At 43.2% G+C, this 23,016-nt stretch overlaps 1 protein-coding gene across 1 annotated transcript in view; it reads right to left on the reverse strand.

Moving 5' to 3' along the window:
- The window catches only part of EPHA4 (EPH receptor A4), a 136,195-nt gene extending 118,788 nt beyond the window's left edge, over positions 1–17,407 (reverse strand). The window contains exons 1-3 of the mRNA XM_065880257.1: positions 17,263–17,407; positions 14,188–14,255; positions 9,410–10,073 (exon numbers count right to left, since the gene is read on the reverse strand). Of these exons, the coding sequence (XP_065736329.1) occupies positions 9,410–10,073; positions 14,188–14,255; positions 17,263–17,353 (823 nt within the window). The 5' untranslated portion in view covers positions 17,354–17,407. The remainder of the gene's footprint in view (positions 1–9,409; positions 10,074–14,187; positions 14,256–17,262) is intronic.
- Between the last annotated feature and the right edge of the window lie 5,609 nt (positions 17,408–23,016).

Consider the following 23,016-nt stretch of genomic DNA (forward strand, 5'->3'; position numbering starts at 1 on the left):
GAAGGAAAGAGCTGGGAAACTCAGCATCTCAAATCAGGGAAGTTCTTAAGGACAAAAGCCCATGAGAAAAGCACTCCTTACTTAGCTGCGTCTTAACTAATCATGAGTTTGGCCCATATTTACCTGCTATGGTATTATGAGAGGAAATCAGTATTCTGTTAACCTCTGACCCCTCGGATCTGCAGCAGACAAAGGACCAATCTGGAGGCCTGGGAGAACATCGCCAAATGTCAAACAGCAGGGAAGCGATTGTTACAGAGGAAACAGTTGGCTTGGGCGCAGCCAGCTTCATTGGGGCAAACTGCTATTCACAGAAACAAGCCATGAAGAGATAACGCCATAAAATATGAACCAAATGGAACCTTTTTTGCCTTGCTTCTAAATTGTTAGCTTTATGGGACTTCATGCTGAACAGTATGAAAAAAATCCAATTTGCTCTGAAGCGCGTTAGTCTGTCTAACATCCTAATTATTGTTTACATTGCCATTTGCCTTCTATTAAGAATTGAATAATTACCCAGCACTTCATAGTTTAAAAATACAAGCAAACAGGATTATCTGGGTAATTAAGAAACTGTACCATAGCTTTGTACTGCTGTGGCAAATATCTGTACGCATAGGGGAAATGATAATTATCAATCAACTTACTTCAAATGGTACTTTCAGGATTCTGAGCAATTGGAGATCTGTAACTTATTAAGAAGAGGTTAGTAAGATCACCTTTGAGAAGTGTGGGTCTGTTTAAATCCATTCTTGGAAACAAGAGCCAGAGAAGCAGCTGAATTTTCTCATCCACTAATGACACGAGAGACTATACCAAGTACAGAGCCTTCTGGTGTTCTTTAATCCTAATAATCCATCCCAAATCGACTTTGAACAGCATCATCAAATTCTGTCAGGCCACGTGGAGCTAAACCGAAGCTCTTCTACATTTCGATGTTGTTTTAGCTGACCCAGCCCTTCCGCCTAATTACACTGCAAAGTCTGGCTATGCTGCCCTGTGAATCAGTGCGAACTCAAAACTAATTGAACTTCAAAAACATTTCATGCTCAGTCCTCTTCTTCTAGTTTATAGAATACATATGATCACGGCCTTCTGAAGACAGTGCTGTTTTCAAGCGGAAAGTGAAGTTTGTTGGGTTAAATATAAGTGTGCTCGCATTACCATTCTAAGGGAATAAAGCAAAGGTTAAGTAAATTTGGAGACACTGGGTGGGATGGGAAGACAGGAATTCAAAAGGCAATATTCAACCCAAAGCGAATATACATATAGAATAAGGAACAGAATTATAGTTACTACGCCTTTGAAAGAAAGTTATCTGGGACATAAGTGAAAATATGAGATTTTAATCATGATTCTAGGTATGAAGATGGTTGTGTTCATTCATAGATAAAGGACACTAACACAATGAAAATACCAATGGTGATTTGTACACTATACCCTTTCAGTTTCTATCTGTTGAATGAGTGAATAGGTTCCAGCCCACTAGTGACCTAAAGCCTATTTTTGGAATTTCCTGAGACCTTAACAAATCTTTCTCCAAGAATTTTATCTTTTACTTGACAATGTTTTAAGCCCTTTGTTGGGCCACTTCTAAACATTCCTAGCATAATCTGAATAGTGCCATCTCCTCCCTCCTCAGAAGGAACAGCAAGATTCCAGCTGAAACTGTCACTAAACAGACAAGCCAAGGGATTCACCAAGACTAGGTTCCTTTCCAAAGGTCACAGTAAAATGAGCAGCGTGGGCTTCCCTGGTGGCGCAGTGCTTGAGAGTCCGCCTGCCGATGCAGGGGACGCGGGTTCGTGCCCCGGTCCGGGAAGATCCCACGTGCCGCGGAACGGCTGGGCCCGTGAGCCATGGCCACTGAGCCTGCGCGTCCGGAGCCTGTGCTCCGCAACGGGAGAGGCCACAACAGTGAGAGGCCCGCGTACCGCAAAAAAAAAAAAAAAAAAAAAAAAAAAAAAAAGAGCAGCGGGACCGTGGGTTGTTTTGCGTGGGGCAAGGGGCCCGGGGAGTGACAACCAGACACACTGGGTGGGGGGGGGGGCGGGGAGGGTGCGGAGTTGTGTACAAAAAGGGCCCTGTGCAAATACCCCACTCTCCGCCTACACCCCCAATCTCTGGAAGCATTCAAATCAAAACCGAATTAATTTGCATGGTGTCTAAATCATTGGGTTCTGCATAAACAGAAGGAGATTTTGGCTGGAGTTTCCAAAGGAAGCCCTCTAGCCTTTGTGAAAGGGGGAAATGGGTGTGCTGTTTTGCATGAGGGCGCATACAGAATATGCAAATGAGGAATCTGCTGCCGGCAAAAGCAACCCTAGGCGGACAGCTGACGACCCGCATTCACGCAGAAAACGCTCCGTGTCTCCAAAGGGAGTTGTCAGCGGTACCAACCCGATTGTCTCCCCAGAAGCCCAAACAGACTCTGAATATTCATAAAATGTCCATTTAGTCATGGGACTATTAATTACCCTCCAGATCATGGGACCCAGTGACCTCACCTGCTCTCCTCCCCCAAAAACAGCTCAGAGGTACCAGCTGGAAGGGGACACAGTGAGAAAGGTTTTAGGCCCTAAGTGAAAAAGATACAGTCTCTCAGGGTCCAGGGCCCAGCTGAGGCCTTCTTTAATCATTCCTTCTCACAAGCACAGTAAAACTTAAGAGAGCACTGAGGCATGTTATCGGACACAGATAAACCGTTTTTAAAAAGCTAAGGGCTAATTGCTGCCTAATTTTATAGAAACACCTAAAGGGTTGAATAAATGTCATTCTTCTAAGCTACCTAAATCTCCCAGATTCTGAAAGTTTCCAGAGCTTTCTTATTTTACTTTAAGTGTCTACAGAAGACAGAAGTACACTCTCTGTACCTGCCAGAAAAACAAAAAGCTGATGGCCCAGTGCAGCGGTTCTCAAACTTTTTGGTCTCATGACCCTTTTACACACTCTTAGAAACAACTGAGCTTGCCAAAGTGCTTTTGTTTATGTGGGTTAAAGCTACCAATATTTACCATTAGAAATTGAAACTGAGAGGAACTTATTTAAAAGTATCGATAATAAACCCATTACATGTTAACACAATATGTTTTAATGAAAAAAATTATTTTCTAAAACAAAATTAGTGAGAAGAGTGACATCGTTAAATGCCTGGCTTAACAGAGGACAGCTGGATTCTCATACTTGCTTCTCTATTCAATTTGATGAGATGAGCTATCACATATCAGGTAGCCTCTGGAAAACTCCATTCATGAGAAAAGGGGAGGGAAAAGGCGAATGACATATCAGTATTAAAGTTTTGACCTTGCAGACCACATGAAAGGGTCTTGGGGAACCCAGCTGGAACACACTTTGAGAATCACTGCAGTAGGCTGGAGAACAGAGGATTTGATCAATGCAGATAAGAACAGTCATTTCATACCATCCCCTACACCCTTGCATATGTCACCACTGCCCTCACCTCTCCCCCACCCCACCCCCCCAACCCCCGCCAAAAAAAATCTACTTCAAACCCTAAACCGGTTTCCATTGTTGGACAGACAATGACCTAATAGCCCATACTGTCACCATATTTCTATCGAACAACAATAAAAGTAACAATAACATTTTCCACTTCATTAGCGCTTTATCATTCTAGGCACTGTGCTAAACCCTTTGTACATGCATGCTGATATGTGTGTATCATACATAATAACATACCATTGTCAGCAATTTGCAGATGTAAACTTGAGGTTAGGGAGGTCAAGTTAGTGACCATGGTTGCACACCTGGTTAAGAAGCACACCTAGAAACTAAACCCAAGTCTCAAACTTCAAAGGCAGGTCTTAGCCATTTTGTGCCAATAACTGTGTTAACTCATGGGCCGCAGAGATTTTTGAACATTCAGATCATAGAGATGGTTCATAAACGTGATGAAAATAGTTAAGACCCAACTGAAGTAGGAATTACAAAAAAGGACCTCATAATACGTTAGTCACATGCAAAGATTCTGATATATCATGTTGACTCCATGAAACACTACTCCACCAAATAAATGTTTAATATGAAACAGGCCACAATACCTTATGCATTTATTTATTCATTCATTCAATGAACATTTAATGAGACTCCACTGTGTTCCTTAATTGTCAGTGGTGTTACTTGTCTGGTTATCCTAGACTGACCTCCTCCACATACATGCTCATAGTCAAGAAGTTTTACTAAATTCACTTGTCCAAGATAAAGCCAGAAAAATAACAAAGCAAGGTTAATCCAATTTCTTAAAAAATGTACATGTATGATTCACAAATTAAAGTGTTTGCTTAAAAATATTACCAGGAAAAACTAAGACACCCTAACTATCAACCAACAAGGAAAAAAATTAAAGCATGATATATTCATACTACAGAATATTAATTATCAATTATGAAGGATGAAAAAAAGTTATATTCTCTAATATGGAATGATGTCCATGACAAACAGTCAAGCACCTTAAAAACAAGATGACAAGAAGATGATTCCATTTCTATAATTTTTTTAAATACATGAATATAGATATATTTGCATTATCTGTCAAATCATAAAGAGTGGAAACTCAGAAATAAGTTGGAGTAAGAGTCTGAAGCATACAGTTCTTTGGTAATGTTAAATTCATTAATTAAATGCAAAAAAAAATTGCCCCCCAAAAACCTAAGTATTAAAATTCAACGATGTGAAAGTCAAACACGTATCATGACCACCTCTGTTTCGCGCTGTAGTAACTGAAAAGCCATTTAATGTCTTTCTCCTAATCAAGTCTTAACAGAATAATTGTGTCTTAATTCATTTTTGAAAAGTACAAGGAAGTTCAGTCAGATTAAAATAAATCATCAAATCTTAAATCTCAAATCATCAAATCTCAAACATCCCTGAGATAATTCCTACGTGGTGCTTTGGTGAATCCCAAATAGAGACCATTGCCTGATTCACACTCACAAAAGAAGCCTGGTCACACGTAGAAGGGAAAATAAAAAAGTATAACGGGAAAAGGACAATAATTAAACCCTGCTCTTCTCAGATGTAAAGAATCGTGTCTTTCAATGATCACAGCCATGCTTCAAAGCCAGAGATAAAAGCAGCCATGTGACTTGAGCAATTGATTCTTAAAGACATGATTCAAAGGTAGAAGAAAAATTTCAGAAGTGGAAAGGATATAACAGTATCTCTCTGAACTATATTTTAAATGCTTCCTTTCCCGTACTGCGTTCTCCTACGGTCCTTCTATCATATATTAGGAAAACAAAGTAATATTTTTTGTCTAAACACAGTCCTCTCCCTCTTTTCAGAGCACAGATGGGAAATATTTTACAGCCATCAAAGCATTTCTGTATCGTTCTTTCTCAAAAGAGCTTTTAATAAGCTACCTTTCGCTGATATGAAGGCATCATATATGTAATGATATATAATATAGATCCTAGATATAGAGGACCCCAAACAATTTACAGCAAAATTACGTATTTAAGCAAGGTTTAATTCCTACCTAGCATTATTTGGCCTTAAGTGACTCCATAAGAATGTCTTCTTTTCATTAGTATTATTTTTATCCATGCTCTCTGAAAATATTGCTTATTAATCTTTCACAAAGAGTAAATCTGTGACTTCCTTTCATTGTTCAGTTCTTTAATTAAGCAAAGAATAAGTTAATAAAGAATCTTTTCCTCTCTTCCTCCTGCTTAATATTTCTGAGGTAATAAAACAACCCTGTAAAACATCTGGAACATTCCCTCCCGGGGGTGGGGGGGACATGTCTCAGGAGGATTTTGTTTCCTTTTTCCTACTAACTAGCACAGTTACCTATCCACTGCACCCAATCACTAGGCAAGTTCAAACTACTGCTAACACCAGGCAGACATTCTCCTGGAGAAGACAAATGAGTGGCTTACACTCTTTTTTGTCCTGCTGGGACTGAGCCAGATCATTTCAGAAAATGGTATTCAAGGGCAGAATGAACTTGCAGCTGCTTCAGAGGGCAATGCCCGCCATCACCCTGCCGCTCTTGACACTTTTGACGCGGCTACTCACCTCCGTCTGCATTTGCATGTACTGCTTGGAGGTAAGAACTCCAAGAGGAAGTGTAGTCGTGTCCCCAAGGTCCCTTGAGGACTCCAGCCGAAGACCAGGGTTAGATGCAAACAACAGCACACCCCAGGCCCCCACCCGCCCTGGCCATTTTTGCCCAAGGATCTTTTGTCAAACATTTAAGATCTTAATCAATCTTCACTCTGACCTCCCAGACCCCAAGGAAGATGGATGAGGAAGTAGGTGACCTTTCACCTGTTCTTCTATTTGTCCTGCCACAGCAGACCCATTGAAAAGACAATTGGGGAGGAACCTGCTGCCAGAGTTCTGAAGACTTGCCCATTCTCCTTTATATCCTTTCTTAAGCTCCCTTTACGCCCTGGTCTTTCTTGTCCCACTTCCAAATCACTTTTCTTTCACTCAGAAGAAAGTTCTCTTTCCTGTAGGGGAGGGGAAAAAAATGACACTGTCCAAATATCATTTTCAAATGAATGTTATTCCTTGTTAGGGCAAAGGCAATGCTTCCTATCTTTGTCCTTGACTTCTAAGAGCGGTTGTAAGACGGACTTCCCTTTTACCATTTTAACTCAACAACCTTAAAGTTCAACAGCTATGACCTTGGTAAGAGCTGAGGGATACAGGAAATGTTAGCATTAACATCAGATTAATGCTTTATGACCTAAAAGGTGATTTTTACTAATTTTACATCACTGTGTCCTCCTAGCAAGTCTCTAAGCTAAGTACAATTATTATCAACCCATTTTATAGATGAACAAACCAAGGCTCAGAGGGCTTAAGAAATGCTCAAGGTCTTGCAGCTAAGTGACCAAACTGAGACACATTTCCTTGTGTCGATGTTCTTTCTGCTCTTCCTAGATAATCCTGATATTCCAGAAATGATGGCACGGATGGAGGAAACCATTTTCATTACTCTTAAGATGTTTACAGTCTTGAGTTATCCCTAAAAATTCTCACTCAAACTTGGAATTTTAGAATTGTTGTCATTCAGGTTTTTTCTTCCTCCCTAAATTCATCAGAGATTCTTACCTGGTAGTCTTTAATACAAGCAAAGTGCAAGGTTTTGTGCAAGAAGTGTCTTCTTGAAAGATGTAATCATTTTACAAGTAGCAAAGAAAATACCTGGGTAGCAAGAGTGCAGAGAACAAAGATTCTCAAAAATAGCTTAATCAACCTTCCCCTTCCATTACATATCTCGCCTTGTGTTAGGAACAGTTTGCTCAGAAACGGACTGGACCTAAAACATGAAGCCTCACCCTTTCCATGGACCACATGACGATGAACTGGATTCCCAAGGTTATTTCCATAAAGCCAACCACTACCATGTTCAATTGCCTTTACATTCACTTCCCCCTCCATCTTTTTCTCTTTTCCTCCTCATTTGGGTTGTAAAAATGTCAAGGAGTCTCACTGTGCAGCAATGTATGAGTTACTGGGCTCTGTGACAATTGGAAATCAATGACGTTAGATACAGAGAAATGCACTAATGCCAGAAGCATGAACGTTTGAGCAAGAAATGGAAGACAATGTGTGTGTGTGTGTGTTTAAATATACATAAGAATCTTGAAATGTAAAGATGTGCAAGTCCTGTCTTACAAAAATCAAAAAGGCAGAATAACTTACTCTAAAATGTGATGCAATGTCACTGCCCTATTCATTTCACTCTTCCTGCTATGATGACTGTAATTTCAGTGCCAGGAACAATGCACTCGCGTATTTTCTCATGTTAATACCAGAATCTACTTCAGGGTTTCCATTTGGTACAGCTTACCTAGTAGTTGCCAAGTCAAGAGTTAACAAAATGGCAAGAAATCAACCTTTGTAAAAACAAAACAGAACAAAAAAACCCTTGAAATTCCAACCTTTAAATTTTCAAGTTCACAGGTTTACCTTTTGACTCTAGGTCAACAGAAAAGGTTGCCAGCCTTTATTCTGTTTTACTTTTCCATGCAGTTAAAAGACAGTCATTGTTAGCTATGCCTAGAAATAACTATAGCAGATCAAGAATGACACTTATGAACTCTGAAAGGAGAAATGCATAACTCTATGACACCAAACTACCCCAAATGCAACTTTCTTTAGGTTATAACTGTTGATTTCCAATCAGTCAAGTGGATTGCTCCATAGTTAATCCCACCCTGTCATTAAGATGGTTGAAATGCCAGACAAATTGTTTGGCAGTCAGTTATTTCGGGCTCTTTAATCGCCAAATCAGATGAACCATGTGGCAATGCAGTCTACAGTTCAACAATTACCCTGAGAAAAGATTAATCTGATCTGTTCCAGAGATGGGACCAAGAGTTACACGCTTTAGCAGGAACCATAATAAGACTGGCAGCAGCAGACTATTAACAACCACTGAAAATAAATACCAAGCAAAAATTAAAATCTTGGAATAACTGCTTTTTTTTTAAGGCTTAATCCACACATGACATGAGCAATCCATATAAATATGGATTACTCCCAGTCCTTCCTCAAACACAAAGCTGCTATAAAGAAGACGAGTTTGCAAACTCCCCGGAAAGGCGAAATAAGGGAAGAGGGAATTGCAGACACAGAACTTTAGGTGAGAGGAAAAAAAAAAAAAAAAAAGTCACCTTAGTAATATGAGAAATAGTAATTAACATGATAAAAAAATCTGGATTTCTTCAGAAACTCAATAATCAAAATGGATTACAATTTACTATTGCCTCTCACCACAGATCGAATAAGAAGACCCTTCCTAGCTCTTTATCACATCCTCAGGGAAATCAAGAGGGCTTTCATCAAGGTTCATTTCACTTGGAAACCCTATCAATGGGTGCTCAGTGGAACATAAGGCACTCGACACCTTGCCGCTCCACTTTGCTGGGCCATGTCTACACTGGTCCACAAGGCAGGAAAAACTGGACTTTCCTCGCACAGCTCAATTTTAATCAGCTGGAGGAAACTGGAACAACAAATCCTAATTCCACCTTTATATCATTCACGTACACATCCACACGAGGAGAGATGTTTACGGACGGGAGAACCATGGTTCGAAAATGGGTCGGCCCTCTTTAAGCAAGGATCAATCAAGGCCTTTCTTCAGCTTGTTCATTTACATTTCAGAGGGCACATCAAGCCGGTTCAGATCTAAGTGCCTGTTAGCAAACGTGTCTGGCCTTCTGCTGATTACAGCAGCATCATTTACTTTGTCAGTACTAGGATCGTCTTAGCTTTGCCACCTGGAGCTGTAGCACTTACTCATTAGACCCCTCTGTCCCACCACGTCCCACAGGGGCTGCTAATTACTGGCTTTACTCCATTTAGCCTCATCTCTGATTTAATTATGTGCACGCGGTCCTGATGAAAAGTACAAGATGGCTCTCCTTACCCTGGCATTCTCCATTCCGCTCTTCATGCCCAGCGTGGCATAGGCAGTTGCCGATGGGCACCAGCCATTCACCATCTGCCCCGCAGTACATTTTTGGCACATCCCTCTCTTCTGAGTTGTTGACACAGGAGCCTCGAACTTCCACCAGGGAAGACGTATCGGCCCCTGTGATGGTGTCTGGAAACTGAGCCAGATTGCGAACGGTGAGCGGACACTTCTTGTAGAACACTCGGACCGAAACCAAGGCGATGCAGGCCCCTACATCCTGAAACGCCAGATAGAACCCTTTTTTGCTCAATGGCCCTACGTCCCGGATTTCCGTGTTCAGCTTCATGATTCGGTCGCCAATGTCCACTTGGGTGAAGCTCTCGTCGGCCGCGATGGTGTCAATTTTGGCAAACTGGCTCTCTCGGATAAAACGCTCCTTGTCGTTGTCCGATTCATAGTAGTACAGGTTAAACGTCTCCTTGCAAGTGCCCATGACGCCCGGAAGACTGTTGCAGTCCCTCAAGGTGAACTTGATCTCAATGTACACCCTCTGAGCCCCTTCTCGGGTGATCCAATCAGTTCGCAGCCAATTATTCTGGCTGGGCTCCATCACGTTGCACACTTGGTAGGTTCGGATTGGCGTATTTTTTTCATCCATAATGCTCACTTCCTCCCACTGCAAAGATCCAAAGGAAATGCATCAATTACAAAAATTTCATCATACCGTGATTTATCAGTTCTATTTTACCCTCATAGCACAGTGATGATTTTTGTTGAAGTAAGAAAGAAAGCTACCCAGCACTAATTCCTCACCAAGGTGATATTATATTGGGAAAGTATTTTAATTTTCACTCTTTTGCCTCAGATCCAGAGGTTTTGCTGGATTGATTGCTTTTGAGTTCTCAGCAGTTCCTCGTTCCTGGTGGTCTAACAACCTCAAATTCACCTATTACAACTGCTACAAGTTCAAGTGACAACAGTTCAAACTTACTCATAAATGAAAAAACTAGTATGTGTATTGTTTCAACAACTGAGCAGAGACCTGCAAATTAAGAGCAGGAAGTGCAGAGTCTGCCAAAGGAAGACAGTTATCAATCAGTGGTGCTCCTGTCAGAACTCTGCTCTCTAACACCTAAAAAAAAAAGTCTATTTTTTTTTTTTTTTTTTTTTGGCGATGTCACTACTCTTTAAAGGGGTAAAGAAAATCTCACCATTTTGGTTTTGGTAATCCTGGGAGGATAGAGAGTAAACTTTATGGTTAGATTTCTCAAATACACTGTCATTTATAATGGTAGAACACTTTTCAAGAACATGTATTCAGTCAAAAAGTTTGTATACTGTTCTTATTTTTAGAACAAAGTAAACACAAATGCACACGTGCACTGCTTCTAAATAGACTGTGGATATTGAGAATAAAACAGTAAGTGGTATTTAGGAGTCAAAGCCCAAGAAAATTAAAGAAGGATGGTAGGGTTTTCTTTCAATCTACCTCCTAACATAGAGACTCTCATAGTGGGATAATCTGAGTTTAGCAAAATTCACTGTGACTAGCGTTGTAGTTTCATTCTCGCTGTGGCTTTTAAAGTAATCCTAAAAGCAGCAAGATAATTTGGGGCTCCTACCAGACTGATAGACAGCCTCCAATTCTTCATTAATATCTACAGTAATTTCTTTATATAGATCTGGTACAAATCAGCTTAAGTATCTAACACATGAATATAGTTAGAAGAAAAAAGATAGTTTAAAAAAATTTGTATTCTATAATAGCTATACTTAAAGCTCCATTCAAGCCAATGAAGTACATAGAATCATAACATATCTTTTAACAGGTTTCCCATCTGTGCATTGGAAAACTATTAATGGATGGAAATGTTACTATGTGAAGGGCCATAATGCATAAAAGTCTGTATCCCTTTCATCTGCCACCATTATGAAAGTTTTAGAACTGGGAGAGTTAAGTGCCCTGTGGTGATTAAAATTTCTTTTTATCCACTAAGCAATAAATCACCAGTAATTTACTTATTTGGGGGAAATTCATGTAAATCCAAAAATAGATCCCCACCTTCAAAAAAACCTACTCAGCATGCTTCTCATCTCAGAACAAAGGAAATATGGAAAAACACATTTATCAATGTAAATGAAAGCACATAGGGATATCTCCACAGTTCATACACATAATTCAGGTCTAATTCGAATTTTCCAGCCCAAACTTAATTGTCTAAACACATTGATCAATTCAGCAGAACAAGGACAAATCTCCCCTTAGTTTTGCATTTTACAATCAGTGTCAGAAACTCAGTATACTCCTTTAAATGAACACTGAAAAGAAATTAGGTTTTTGCTACAATGTTGCCATCAGAAACCATCACTTTCCATTATTTTCATGTTCTGCTTAGCTGTTCTGATGGAAAAATGAAAGAACAGTGACTACAATTCATTTTTGACCTGGTGGTATTGTCAAATAAGGTTTCTTTTTCTTTTTAAAAATAACAACAACAAGCAACAAATAAATGTCATTATTCGTCAAAATTATAATCTCAGATTTCCAGCCAAGAAAGATGTGAACTGTTCTAACAATAAGTAGAGATTTCAGAAAAATCAAAAGATTCAAATACGCTTTTACACTCAGAAAGACTTTTTTAAAGCCAATCCACCCCCTACTTGTTAGATATCCAATTTACCCCTTCATTCTAGGCCCCAAAAAAGTCTTCTTTATTACAAAATCTAGAAATTAATTAAACTTTATAATTTGGCACATAATTTCTCAATGGCTACTATGTAGCTTGGAAGGACTAATTCTATTATACACAAATAAAATTTCATTTCTTATGTTTCATAACAATATTTAAAACATTACACACATGCTAGTTAAGGAAAGGGAAGGAATACATTCTATATTCAGAAGTCCACATTCTGCCCATAAAAGGTTCTGGGTTGTGTACAGTCAGCTATGCACAGTATATATATATATATTTTTAAGGGACACGGAGACAACCAAAAGAAGTTTTGTGTCTAGAAAAAGTGACCAGGTGCTCTTTCAACAGTTCTCTGGGAGCTGGGGTGGGGGGAGGGAGATGTCTGTAGCGTATTAAGTTGCAATAAAAGCTTCCCAGAAACTAGATAGACCATGAACTGTACTTGAAAATGTGTTACTCCTTGCTTTTCAATAGGCCACATGTATATTTAGTGTAACAAGTCAGGTCCAAAATCATACTGGATGTATCCTCTCTTCAAACTTGGGAACAGCCAGTAAGAAAAATAAGGCTCATTAATTTTTTTAATGCAAGTACCGATACCTTCCATCCTCAGTTTTGCCAGCAGTCCGGGAATACATTCAGCCTACAGAGCAATACCTCTGGTGTAGTATGGGAAAGCCTCCTTGAATCAATGACCTTTCCAGGGTATAGGATTAACAAGAGTCTGACTCTCACAAGATAAAGCTGTACCTTTCTTCGCATTCAAAGGATGAGGGCAATTGCCTGCAATCAGCGGTGAATACAGCCTGTCTACACTGCCAGAGACCTGCCAATCATTCTCCCTCCCTTTAAAAAAAAAATGGTTTTGAGGGCAGACTAGAATTTTTCAGCAGAGACCCAACCAACTTTAGTCAGGTTCAGGCAAGAAAAACAGGAAGGCAGGACAATCTCCATTTTATTTCAAATGGATGACAAGACTTGCTTTGGAGAAAGCCTAAAATTTTCCATTCTTGCCTTGTCTTATTTTTGCAGCCCATCTTCTATAACAGTTTCTGTGAATCTTTATTTTTTTCAATCCTTTATTGTTTATTCAATGGCCAGGTGTGAAGCGCCATACTGGGTGCTGGCATTACAATTTTTGCCCGATAAAGACTCCTAATCTTTCACCCCCACTGCTTTTAATCAAATGACTCGGTCACAGACTATCAAGCATGTAAAGGTAGGATGATATGCTTAATTTTTAAAGGATTTGAGAGTTTTAATTTGGCAGATGCCAGAGTTACACATTGTACTGACTTCTTTCCAAAGCTGATTCATTCTGACCTATTATTAGGGGGGGAGGATGGGGTAGGAGAATGCAGCTATTGACCTAATTCTATTCTATTCTCACGGCAAATTCAAGAAGAAACGAACAGTGATGCCCTCTCATACTCTATAATCCAGCCTCCCCAGTCCCCAAAGATGCAAGATTCCAAATACTTTAACTTTCATATTTAGTAACAACAATGCCAAACTTGGGGCTTTTTTTTTTTTTTTTTCTGCATAGATGCTGCCCTTGGTACAAGTTTGTAAGGCTTTCTCTCAGCGTGCAAGTGAAAAGCAGCTGATTTAAGATTGTCATAGCAAGTTACAGAGCCCCCCGCTGCTCTCACACAGAACTAAACCTGCTCCTGGTACGATTAGTAATGTTCTCTCCCTGGTATTTTTGTTTATTCATTTTCCTCCTCTGGAAATAGAACAATTGCTCTAAAATTAACCCTGTCAGGACTTCATGGCTATCACAGCAATAGGCATATATATGAATTTGGTCCCCAGATCGTATTTCTTGTTGGTGTTTTAGTCTTAAATAGGCATCTAAGGCAATGCCTCCACCAATCTCCTAGTTTGGAAACCCCTTTTGGATTCCAGTTCTTCCATGACAGAGCTATCCAAAGGGAGTATAGGATTTCTCCAACAAAGCGTAATTCACTTCATAGGCCATGGCGGAAATCTGACCCCCGGCCACAATCAACAAGAATCACGCCATTAGGACTCTCAGAAAGTTGCTAATCACTCCTTTTTACCCTGTGGGTCAGAGAGCAATTCAGAACTTACCCCTCCTTCCAGAGGGCTTGCTATCCACCCAAGTTCTCCCTGAACAGATCTGGAATCCAGTAAAGTAACTGCAAAAAACCAAAGAAAAATAGATTAATTTCCAATTGCAAAAAGCCAATACTACAAAAAACCATTTGCCTGAGCGTTTCCATATGTGCCGAGGGTGTGCATATCCAACTCTGATCAAAACCTAAACCCGGTCTCACTTATGTAAATAATCATCACTCACTCGATCTTCTCCCCTCTTTAAATCTGCAGGTTCTTATTTATTTAACTTTGCTTAGCATTTAAAATTCCATCCCAGGACTCAGTTGATTCTTTTTCTAAAAAGGATGAATTGAGAATCTCAAGTACAATTCAAAAAATAAATATATCTATGTAGGGCAGTTACACTCCCAAGCAAAATCTGCATTCATCTCTGTCTGGTATCTACTAGAGTTATTTGTTTTTGCAAGTTTCAGATGACCGCATAACTCATCATCGTGGTGACAGAGCCACAAGTGAATTCTATCAGAGAGTACTCAAAAGGGTCACGAAAAGGCTCTCTCCCCTACCATTTTTTTTTTTTTCCCTCCACCACCAAATAAATAGGCCCTGGATGTGGTATCCGCTGCTTTTTTAAATATCAAAGTTTCAGAAGGGGGAAATGGCAGACGTGTGGAATTAGAATGCAAATACACTTAAGTATTCTCTTTGGCCTTTTTGAAGACAATCGGAGACTCCTTCCCCCAAGAGGAAATCACTGGTTTAAATTTTAGTTATGGAGGACTGCCTAATAGATTTTGTATGCTTGTGCTACACCTAAGAGTATGCATCCAAGCTTGGGGGGACCGGGAGGGCGGCTATACGGCGGTCGCACCCCGCCCACGCTGGAACAGTCCTAGGCACCGAGAACATTGAAAACGACGCAATGGATTCCTAAACTCTCCACATTGTCTTTCCCACCGAGATCTGCAGGCCTGAGGGTCGTAAGGCCCATCTCAAAGGAACCACTGGGTTATTAATTTGATCAGGGAGGCTGGCTCTTCAGGCGGGGGGAGGGGTGGGAAATGGGAAACCTTCATCCTTGCTCGTGCGCACCCCAACTCTCAGTCTCGCCCCCCGGCCCCTGAATTCTGCCCACCTCTCCTCTCATTTCACCCCGACGTCAAAGTAGTTAAAAATGAGTCTCTTTCTCCTGATTTTCCCGAGAAACCTGAATTCCTAGGTTCTGTTAATTATTTTAAAATGTAGAGCCTTCCCCGGGTCGCTCCCGCCCGGAGTTGCGCCCCCCGCCTTCTCTCCTCTTGGTCTCTAGAGAAAAGCCCGCTACATCCATTTGGATTTATGTAAGGTGGATTAGGGACACAAAGGGAACAATAAGACCCAATTTACAGAAAAAGGAAGGGAGTAGAAAGGGAGGGTAAAAGGGAGAAAAGAAAACGTGATGGGAATAAAAAGCAACAAAATGAATTAATTTTTAAGGGGGAGGAGGGGTCGGAGAGGGGTTGACCTCCCCTCCTTTCTACATCAGCCTACAGCTCCATCACCGCCTTTTTTGTCTAGGGCTCCCAAGTTTTGTTCCCCAAAGAAAAAACAAGGGGAAAAAAGGAAAAAATCTCTGCGTTTGGTGCAGAGAGGTCTTGGGGGACGTCCTAACAAGAGTGCGAAGTAGTCAGGAGAACGCGGGATCCACGATACCGCTCAGAGGAACGACCCCAGAGACCGAGATGGCCCACGTCGGTAGGAGAGAGGAGATCGAAAGGGTGACAGAGCGCCTCTTTCCTCCCAAGCCTTGTCTGCCGGCAGGTGTGTGAATCTCTAGGAGGTTGCGTCCGGCGAGCTCTTGGCACCGCCCGCCCAGCCAAGGCTAAGTTGGTTTTTGGCTCCCTCCTTCGGAACAGGGAAAATGATAGATTGTACGGGGATGGATGCACGGATCCTGGCAAGATGGACAGTCGGATGGATGGATGGATGGATGGATGGATGGATGGGGGAGGGTGGGGAGGTGAAGGAGTCGGCGAGCCAGTTGCGCGCAGGCTCGAGCGCGAGCATTGCCGGAACAGAAGCGCACACAATCGGGGCACTCGAGCACAGGCACACAATTGTCCGCGTCGACGCGGACACCCGCGCACCCACAGACACCCATATGCGCGCGCGCGCGCATACCCACACGCACACGCAACTCGCCCTTCTCTGAGATCATCAGAAACTAAATGATAAACCCCCACCTCCCCGACACAGACACACACACACACACACACACACAGCCCTCCAGCATGTCCAAACAGACGCACATAAAACTGAGCACCTATACTGATTCAGTTGGTCCGGCACGTTCCCTTCTGACTAACCCGGTGTACAGTTGTAGGGGCAAAAAGCTAAAACTCGAGTACGTTCAGCTTGCCAGCGGGTTCCCAAGGTCTGCGGGATGACAAGAGGAGCTTGGTGTCCCCTAGGCCAGCAGTCGCACCCCGACGGCGCAGGGGCCCGGCTGGGAGAAAGGTATCTGACGCCGGGTGCTAGCAATCAAATCAGGTCACCGGCGAGCGGCGAGCGGCGCCACGACCGCTGCGCGGCGGAGGCCCGGCAGCCAGGTCCCGGGAAGCGCAGGGCTCGGGAAACTTTGCAGAAACCAGAGCTCGCAAAGCTTTCGCAAGAACCCGAGAGCACCACCATACCCTCAGGGACCTCCAGGTTTCCGTTCCCCCTCGACCTGGGCTGAGCGGGTAAGTGGCGGTAGGAGTAGGTCCACAAAATTTATTTATTTATTTGTTTTCTTGGCGTTGTCTCCCATGCTTCCCCTCGGGGCACCTCGGGCTGCCCTCGCCGGTGGATGCCGATAAACTTTGTCCTTTCGCTACAAACTTGGGCAACCTCGCCACACGCACGGGTCACCGCCCCGAGGCAGGCTGCCCGGCCGCTCCCCGCCTTCCCTTCGTGGTTCTCCTCGCTCCAGACCCCTTTCTCCGGAGTCAAGGCGACCGCTCGCGCCGGGATCCCCCTGCACCCTCCGGCCTCGCGCTCCCGGGGACCATTCACCCGCCGATCTTCGCCTCTCTGTCCCAGACCGCAGAACGGCCGCCCCGTTCTTACCTTCATTCGCGGGATACACCCTGGAACCCGTGACAGCGTCGCAAATCCCAAACAGAAACGAAAAGAGGAGGAAATAAAAAATCCCAGCCATGGTTCGCCGGTGCTAACGCTGCTCCTGCCGCTTCTATCCCAGTGGAATAAATGCTTAAGTTAGGAGTGCAGCAGGCTGAAGACATTGCCAAGGGGGTGGGCCCCGCCCGTGACGTGCGCCCGCCAGTCCGCGGCCCGCAGCCAATAGTAGCGCAGAAGGGGTTGCCTTGCTCCGCCCCCGATGAGCAGAGCCCGCCCCTATGCCCCGCCCACTCGGCTCGGCTGGGCGCTTGGTCTCCCCGGGATTAAGGGGGCGAGTTCTGCCGCGTCCCTCCCCTGCTGGAGTGAAGCAGCGGGTCCCCTGGTCGCATCTCAGCGGTCCAGCCCCTGGACGGCGGAAGGAGCTTCGAAAGACTCTGAATTGGTTGGGGGAAGTCCGAGGAAAGGTTGGGAACCCAATCTTACGCCTCGGGCGGTTTGAGATGGAGGAAAATGCTCTTTTATTGCAATAAAAAAAGTATCAAGTTGACCTGCCTCTTTGCTGTTGCTCTTTTTCTGAGGGTCGAAGTGTTCGCCTCCCGCGTGCCCCGACTCAGGCTACACGTTCACTCCTGCGCGCGGCCGCGGCCTCTCTCTGCTACCTGGCTCCTGGCCCCATTTTGTGTCTTTGTGGTGCATCTACATATGAAATGCTCTTTGGGGAGAGTTTTGTGGCTTGATTACTGCTTTTTTCCCAGGCTCCCAGCTGCCTGGAGAGCGGTACCTAATCAGTCCCCAACGTCGAGTGCAGCCCTCGGCCTGTCTCCAGAGACTGAACGAAAGACTTTCTAGCAACGGAGAAGCCCCCTCAGGCCCCATCTCCGCGCTCAGCCGTGGAGGGAAAGGCGCTTCCACCTCCCCGGCCCCGGGACAGGACTCCCCACCCCGGCAAGGCGCCCCGAGATGGCCTTGGCTGCCGGGAGCCAACTGTGTGTTCCCCGTGGGGAGTCCCTGGAACCGGGCCGAGCAAGTTCGGGGCCCGGAGGGTAGAGGCGAAGAGCTGAAGTGGAAGTGCCGGGACCTGCCGCAAACCCGAGCTCGGGGGCTGCCCGGAGCGGTTGCTGCAGCCCTGCGCTCCCGTTGCTCCCCTGGGCTGGTCCGGACAGCTCTCGCCGCCCCAGTAGACGGTGGTGAGCGACAGGACCCGCAGAAATCCGCGCAGCCGCCCCCGCCGAGGTGCTGCGGGTGTCACTGTGGGCCTCCTGGGGGCCCAGGCAGCACTGGGCCCTGGTTTGTTCCCTGATGCCCCGGACGCGGGCGCGGCCAACTGAGCGCTGCCCAGAGACCGCAACGCAGCAGGCGGCCCGGGGCCCGGCCCCCGACGTGACTCGGTGAATTTCTCCGGACGTTTGAAGACGCCCCGATTCCTGACGAGGCCTCCCTCCTTCTCTCCTCCTCCCAAACCACCCCTCTTCTGGCTCCGCACGGGGTAGGGCCAGGTTTTCCTCCCGGGCCTTGGTCCCAGCGGGAAGGCGACCGCGGGGAGATGGAAGCGCCTTTCCCTCTCCGGCGGCAGCTCATCGTGAACCACGCGCTCCACCTGCCGGCCAGAAAAGGGAGTGCGAGGCCCCCGCGGAAGGGCGAGCGGACAAAGACCGCAGCACGCAGTCCGCAGAGTAGGTGTGTCCGTGGGGTATCTTTTCATTCACCCGCCCCTCTCCGAAGCACCCAGGCCACCCCTGCGGAGTGGTAGCGGGTGGCCGTGGAGAGGGCCCGGGAGTCCTGTCGCACTGCTCGCCAGCTGGATTGCAGAAGACGAAATCAGAAAGCGTTTCAAGGAGAAACTCTTAGTATCCCAGGGGTTGCCTGAGTAGCTGCCATCCCTGAAATAGAAATCCTAGAGAAAGAACGGGGGGTGTAGGGCGGTGTGGAGGAGAAAGCAGATCGCGGCTACGGTTTCAGGTCATTGGCCTCCGTAGCACATCGTGTCTACTCCACTTGTGCAAATTCAGACCCGGGCTAATTATATGGGCAACTTTTACTTGAGCGCGCTTGGCGAGGCGCTGGGCAGTAGCCGTGTGAGTCGGTGGCCTAGAGGGACAGCTTGTGCGGCTCCAGACTTTCTGACTTCTCCGTGAAAGACCTGCTGAAATGTCACAGTCTGAGGAAGTGGATTTCAGTTATTGTAGCTACTGATTTTACACAAGTAAAAAGGGGGATATATATGTACGTGTAAAATAACTGCACGAAGTCCTTCTAAGGAATGCATTTCTAGGTTCCTTCACGTGTCTCCCTGAGGTTTATTGAAAAAGGAGATGAATATTGGTCCCTGTCATTCTGTACACAGACTCAGCGGAGAAAAAGAGCAATCCGAATTATTTTTAAAACGTTTTTAAACAATAGTTGCTTGTTGCCTCTCTGCAAGATTTGAGTGCTGCATGTATGGGTGGTTGAAATGGGAAATCGGCTGGCTGCCTCCTTAGAAACAGTAAAATTTCTAAAACATGAACCATTCCCTGCCCACCCCCACCCCCGGTATATGCACACTGATTATTAAAGTCTTTCTAGCCACAGCTGCCTGAAAGCAAGGCTTCACTTGCTAGGGGACATTCAGTGATGTCTGTCCCCTTTTTTCTTCCCATTTCTCTTTTCAGGACCCAAAGCAGCCCAATAATCTGGAGACCCAAGAGGCAGGAAATGCTAACTTGGGAAAACTGAACTATAACTTCCTCTTTATAGCATTTCTGGGCTGAAGATCAGAAATGAGCTGTTGAATACTGAAATATTTAGGATGAAGATATACGATAGCTTGGATTTCTGTAGAAACATTCCAATAAAAAAAGAAAAAGAAAGAAAAAGAGTAAAGGAATAAATAGATGAAACAGAATTGGGAAATTTGGGGTATATTTTTAAGTGCCGAATAATAGGACTCGTGAATTCATTATACTATTCTTTCTATGCTTAAGTGTGTTCAATGTTTTCCGTAATAAAAGTTATAGTAGAAAAAAAAAGAAGAAATGAGGTGCTGAAAATTCCTCTGTCCACTGTGACAACCTAGAGGAAAAGTGTTCTAATCCAACAGACATGATTCCTCCTTAAAAACAGGACAAAAATGAAAAAAATGATGGTGGTCCTGGTCTACCATCTATGCAAATCCCCTACTTTATTGGAAAACGCCTTGGAATTTTCAGACATTTGAGAGTATTTGCAACAAATCAGTCACTCAGTGAAGTCGAAAACATACAATAGAATACCACACGAAAAGCGCCTAAAATCACCTACTTTTAGTATAAATTAGCTTGACTCTTTAATAAAACTAGCCTCCCCACTGCTGTGAGAAATTGAGAGTATTTTGAATCCAATAAGAGATATGTCAAAACATATATGCTTATAAGCTTAATGAAAATAATAATTGAATAATTTGAAATTCTTGGCATAATTGTTCTTTTTGTACAGTGCCTACCATAAAATCTTGAGCTACAAAGTACATTTTAAATGCTTATTTGAATTAAGGTTGAATTTCAAAAGTATCTCTAATTTGTAAAGACTTTTCAAAATAACACCAAGTATCTTAGGAGTTTCTGCATCTAAACGGAGGACCAATTTTACCAAAGCAACAAGAACCTTGGACCTTTGGACAAAAAAACGACAATAAAGCGAGGGCATGGAAGACTAGAGAAAAGGTTAGAATGAGAACAGGAATCCACTTTGCCTTTTACTAGACAGTCTGCCAGATTTTGTAGCTAGTGTAGCTGGACTTCCCTGGACCTTGGTCTCTTTATTAATAAATGGAGTCTCCAACAGTGCTCCAATGACTCCCTGTCATTGCCAGAACCAGGATTTTCAAGACTGACATCCCTAGTTTAACATTCTAACAGTTCTTTTACTAGCTGGGTGTCTTTGTGTAAGTTACTTAACCTCTCTGAGATATGGTTTTCTTATCTGTGAATTGTAGATAGTTATGTGATTCTTCTAAAAATGGAATAAATTTTGTAGAGCACGTAGTATGGTGTCTGGTTCATGATCAGTAGCTATTACTACTTTCAAATAATATCTCATTAATAACTATTAATATTTTTAAATGCGCAATCATTTGTTCAGCTTGAAACTTCCCTTCCATAAGGAAACCGCTCTCTGTGATTCACCTTATGCTCTCCATGAGAGGAGAAGGCTTTATTTCACCAACCCCTGGAGTAGGTAGGGGAAATAAATTCTAAGTGCTTCCCTTCTTTCATTGTTGATTTATTACAGCTCACACTAAACTCTTATATCCCTACATGATTCAGTGGGATTTGAACCTAGGGATTGTAACTGTCTTCAAATATAATAGTTTCAAAAATAATTAAATGAAACAAGGTGTAAGGAATAAAAAATGTCACCACCAAGTCAAGATATTGGTGATAATGAATAACCAAAGCTCTAATGAAATATCAACTTTTGTCAGAAAAATGCCCCTAAACTTAGCAACCACCTGAAATATAAGGACCTGAAACTATAGTTGATGGGCTTCTTAAATCTCCCAGGAAACTTTGTTGGAGATTTTATCTTTTGATGTCAAGGCTTTGCTGCTATTTCTTATGCAAATAAGAAGCAGGCCACTTGTTAGTCCACCTCAGTGGGAAAGAGAGCCCCGGAACTCAGGCCTTGACCAGTCAGACGGGTGAGATACTAAGACACAGTAAAAGACCTTCAGAATCCCTGAGGAAAAGGACAAGAAAATAAGGATGGAGATCTCAAGGGGTCAAGATTTTTCTGAAAGTCTGTCTGGTGCTATATCTGAATTTTTGTTCAACTCAAACATTACTCAAGTGCCTACTATGTGCCAAAGACCACGTGATTAAGATGTGAATGTTGTCTTTTCAGCCCTGGGCAGACACGACACCCACCGCATGGGGTTGGGGGAACCGAACAGAAACCACCGGGAAACTTTTGTTCTCCTGGGAGCTGTGGAGAAGGAGGTGGAACGAGAGGAAGACATCCACCCAGTTCAGTCCTGCAGCAACTCTAGATATCCAGAACTAAACGTTTTGCAGAGACAATGCACCTTTCTTCAGGAGAATTCAGAGGAGATCACTTGCATCTGTTTTTGGCTGTCCTGGGAACATGAGTCAAACATCAAAACGATTTGATTTTTCGGGCACGAAAGCCATGCCCGCGAAGAAATGTAGAATGCTTTTTACTTGGAACCCTTTGATACAACACCTAGCAAATGGTGTTCACTCATTCTTACTCAAAATGCCAAGGTGAAGCTGCAAGTTACAGCCACTATTTTGGCTATTAAATATTTTAATATTTAATAGCTATGTTGATTTATGATTATTAAAAGAGCTCTGGAATTACAGTTGTTTTATCATGAAAAACTAATGATAATATATATGGGGATAACATAAACTGGAACCCTTTTTATTTAGCCCCGTTAAAAGAGAAGTAATTATCTGGTTAGAGAATCAATTTCTAGAAGCACAGCAACAGCCTCTTCTCCCTTTTATTTTTTCTTTCTGAAAAACCATATGTAATTGCAGTGAAATGCTATAAGAAAAATAATAGGATTGTGAACATGATTTATGATTTAGTGCATAATGAGAATGGAAGTTTAGAAACGGAACTTTCCTTTCCCCTATCATAGTCTAAAGCATTTACAGAGTGCTTGTACCTCCAATATTTATTTTGTAATTTAAAAGGTCTCTGAATATTCTAAAAATGTCTTAAATGACAGATATGTACTGTGGACAAAAAATTGTTGCC

The sequence above is a fragment of the Phocoena phocoena genome, chromosome 7 (genome assembly GCF_963924675.1).
Source record: "Phocoena phocoena chromosome 7, mPhoPho1.1, whole genome shotgun sequence".
Classification (NCBI taxonomy): Eukaryota; Metazoa; Chordata; class Mammalia; order Artiodactyla; family Phocoenidae; genus Phocoena; species Phocoena phocoena.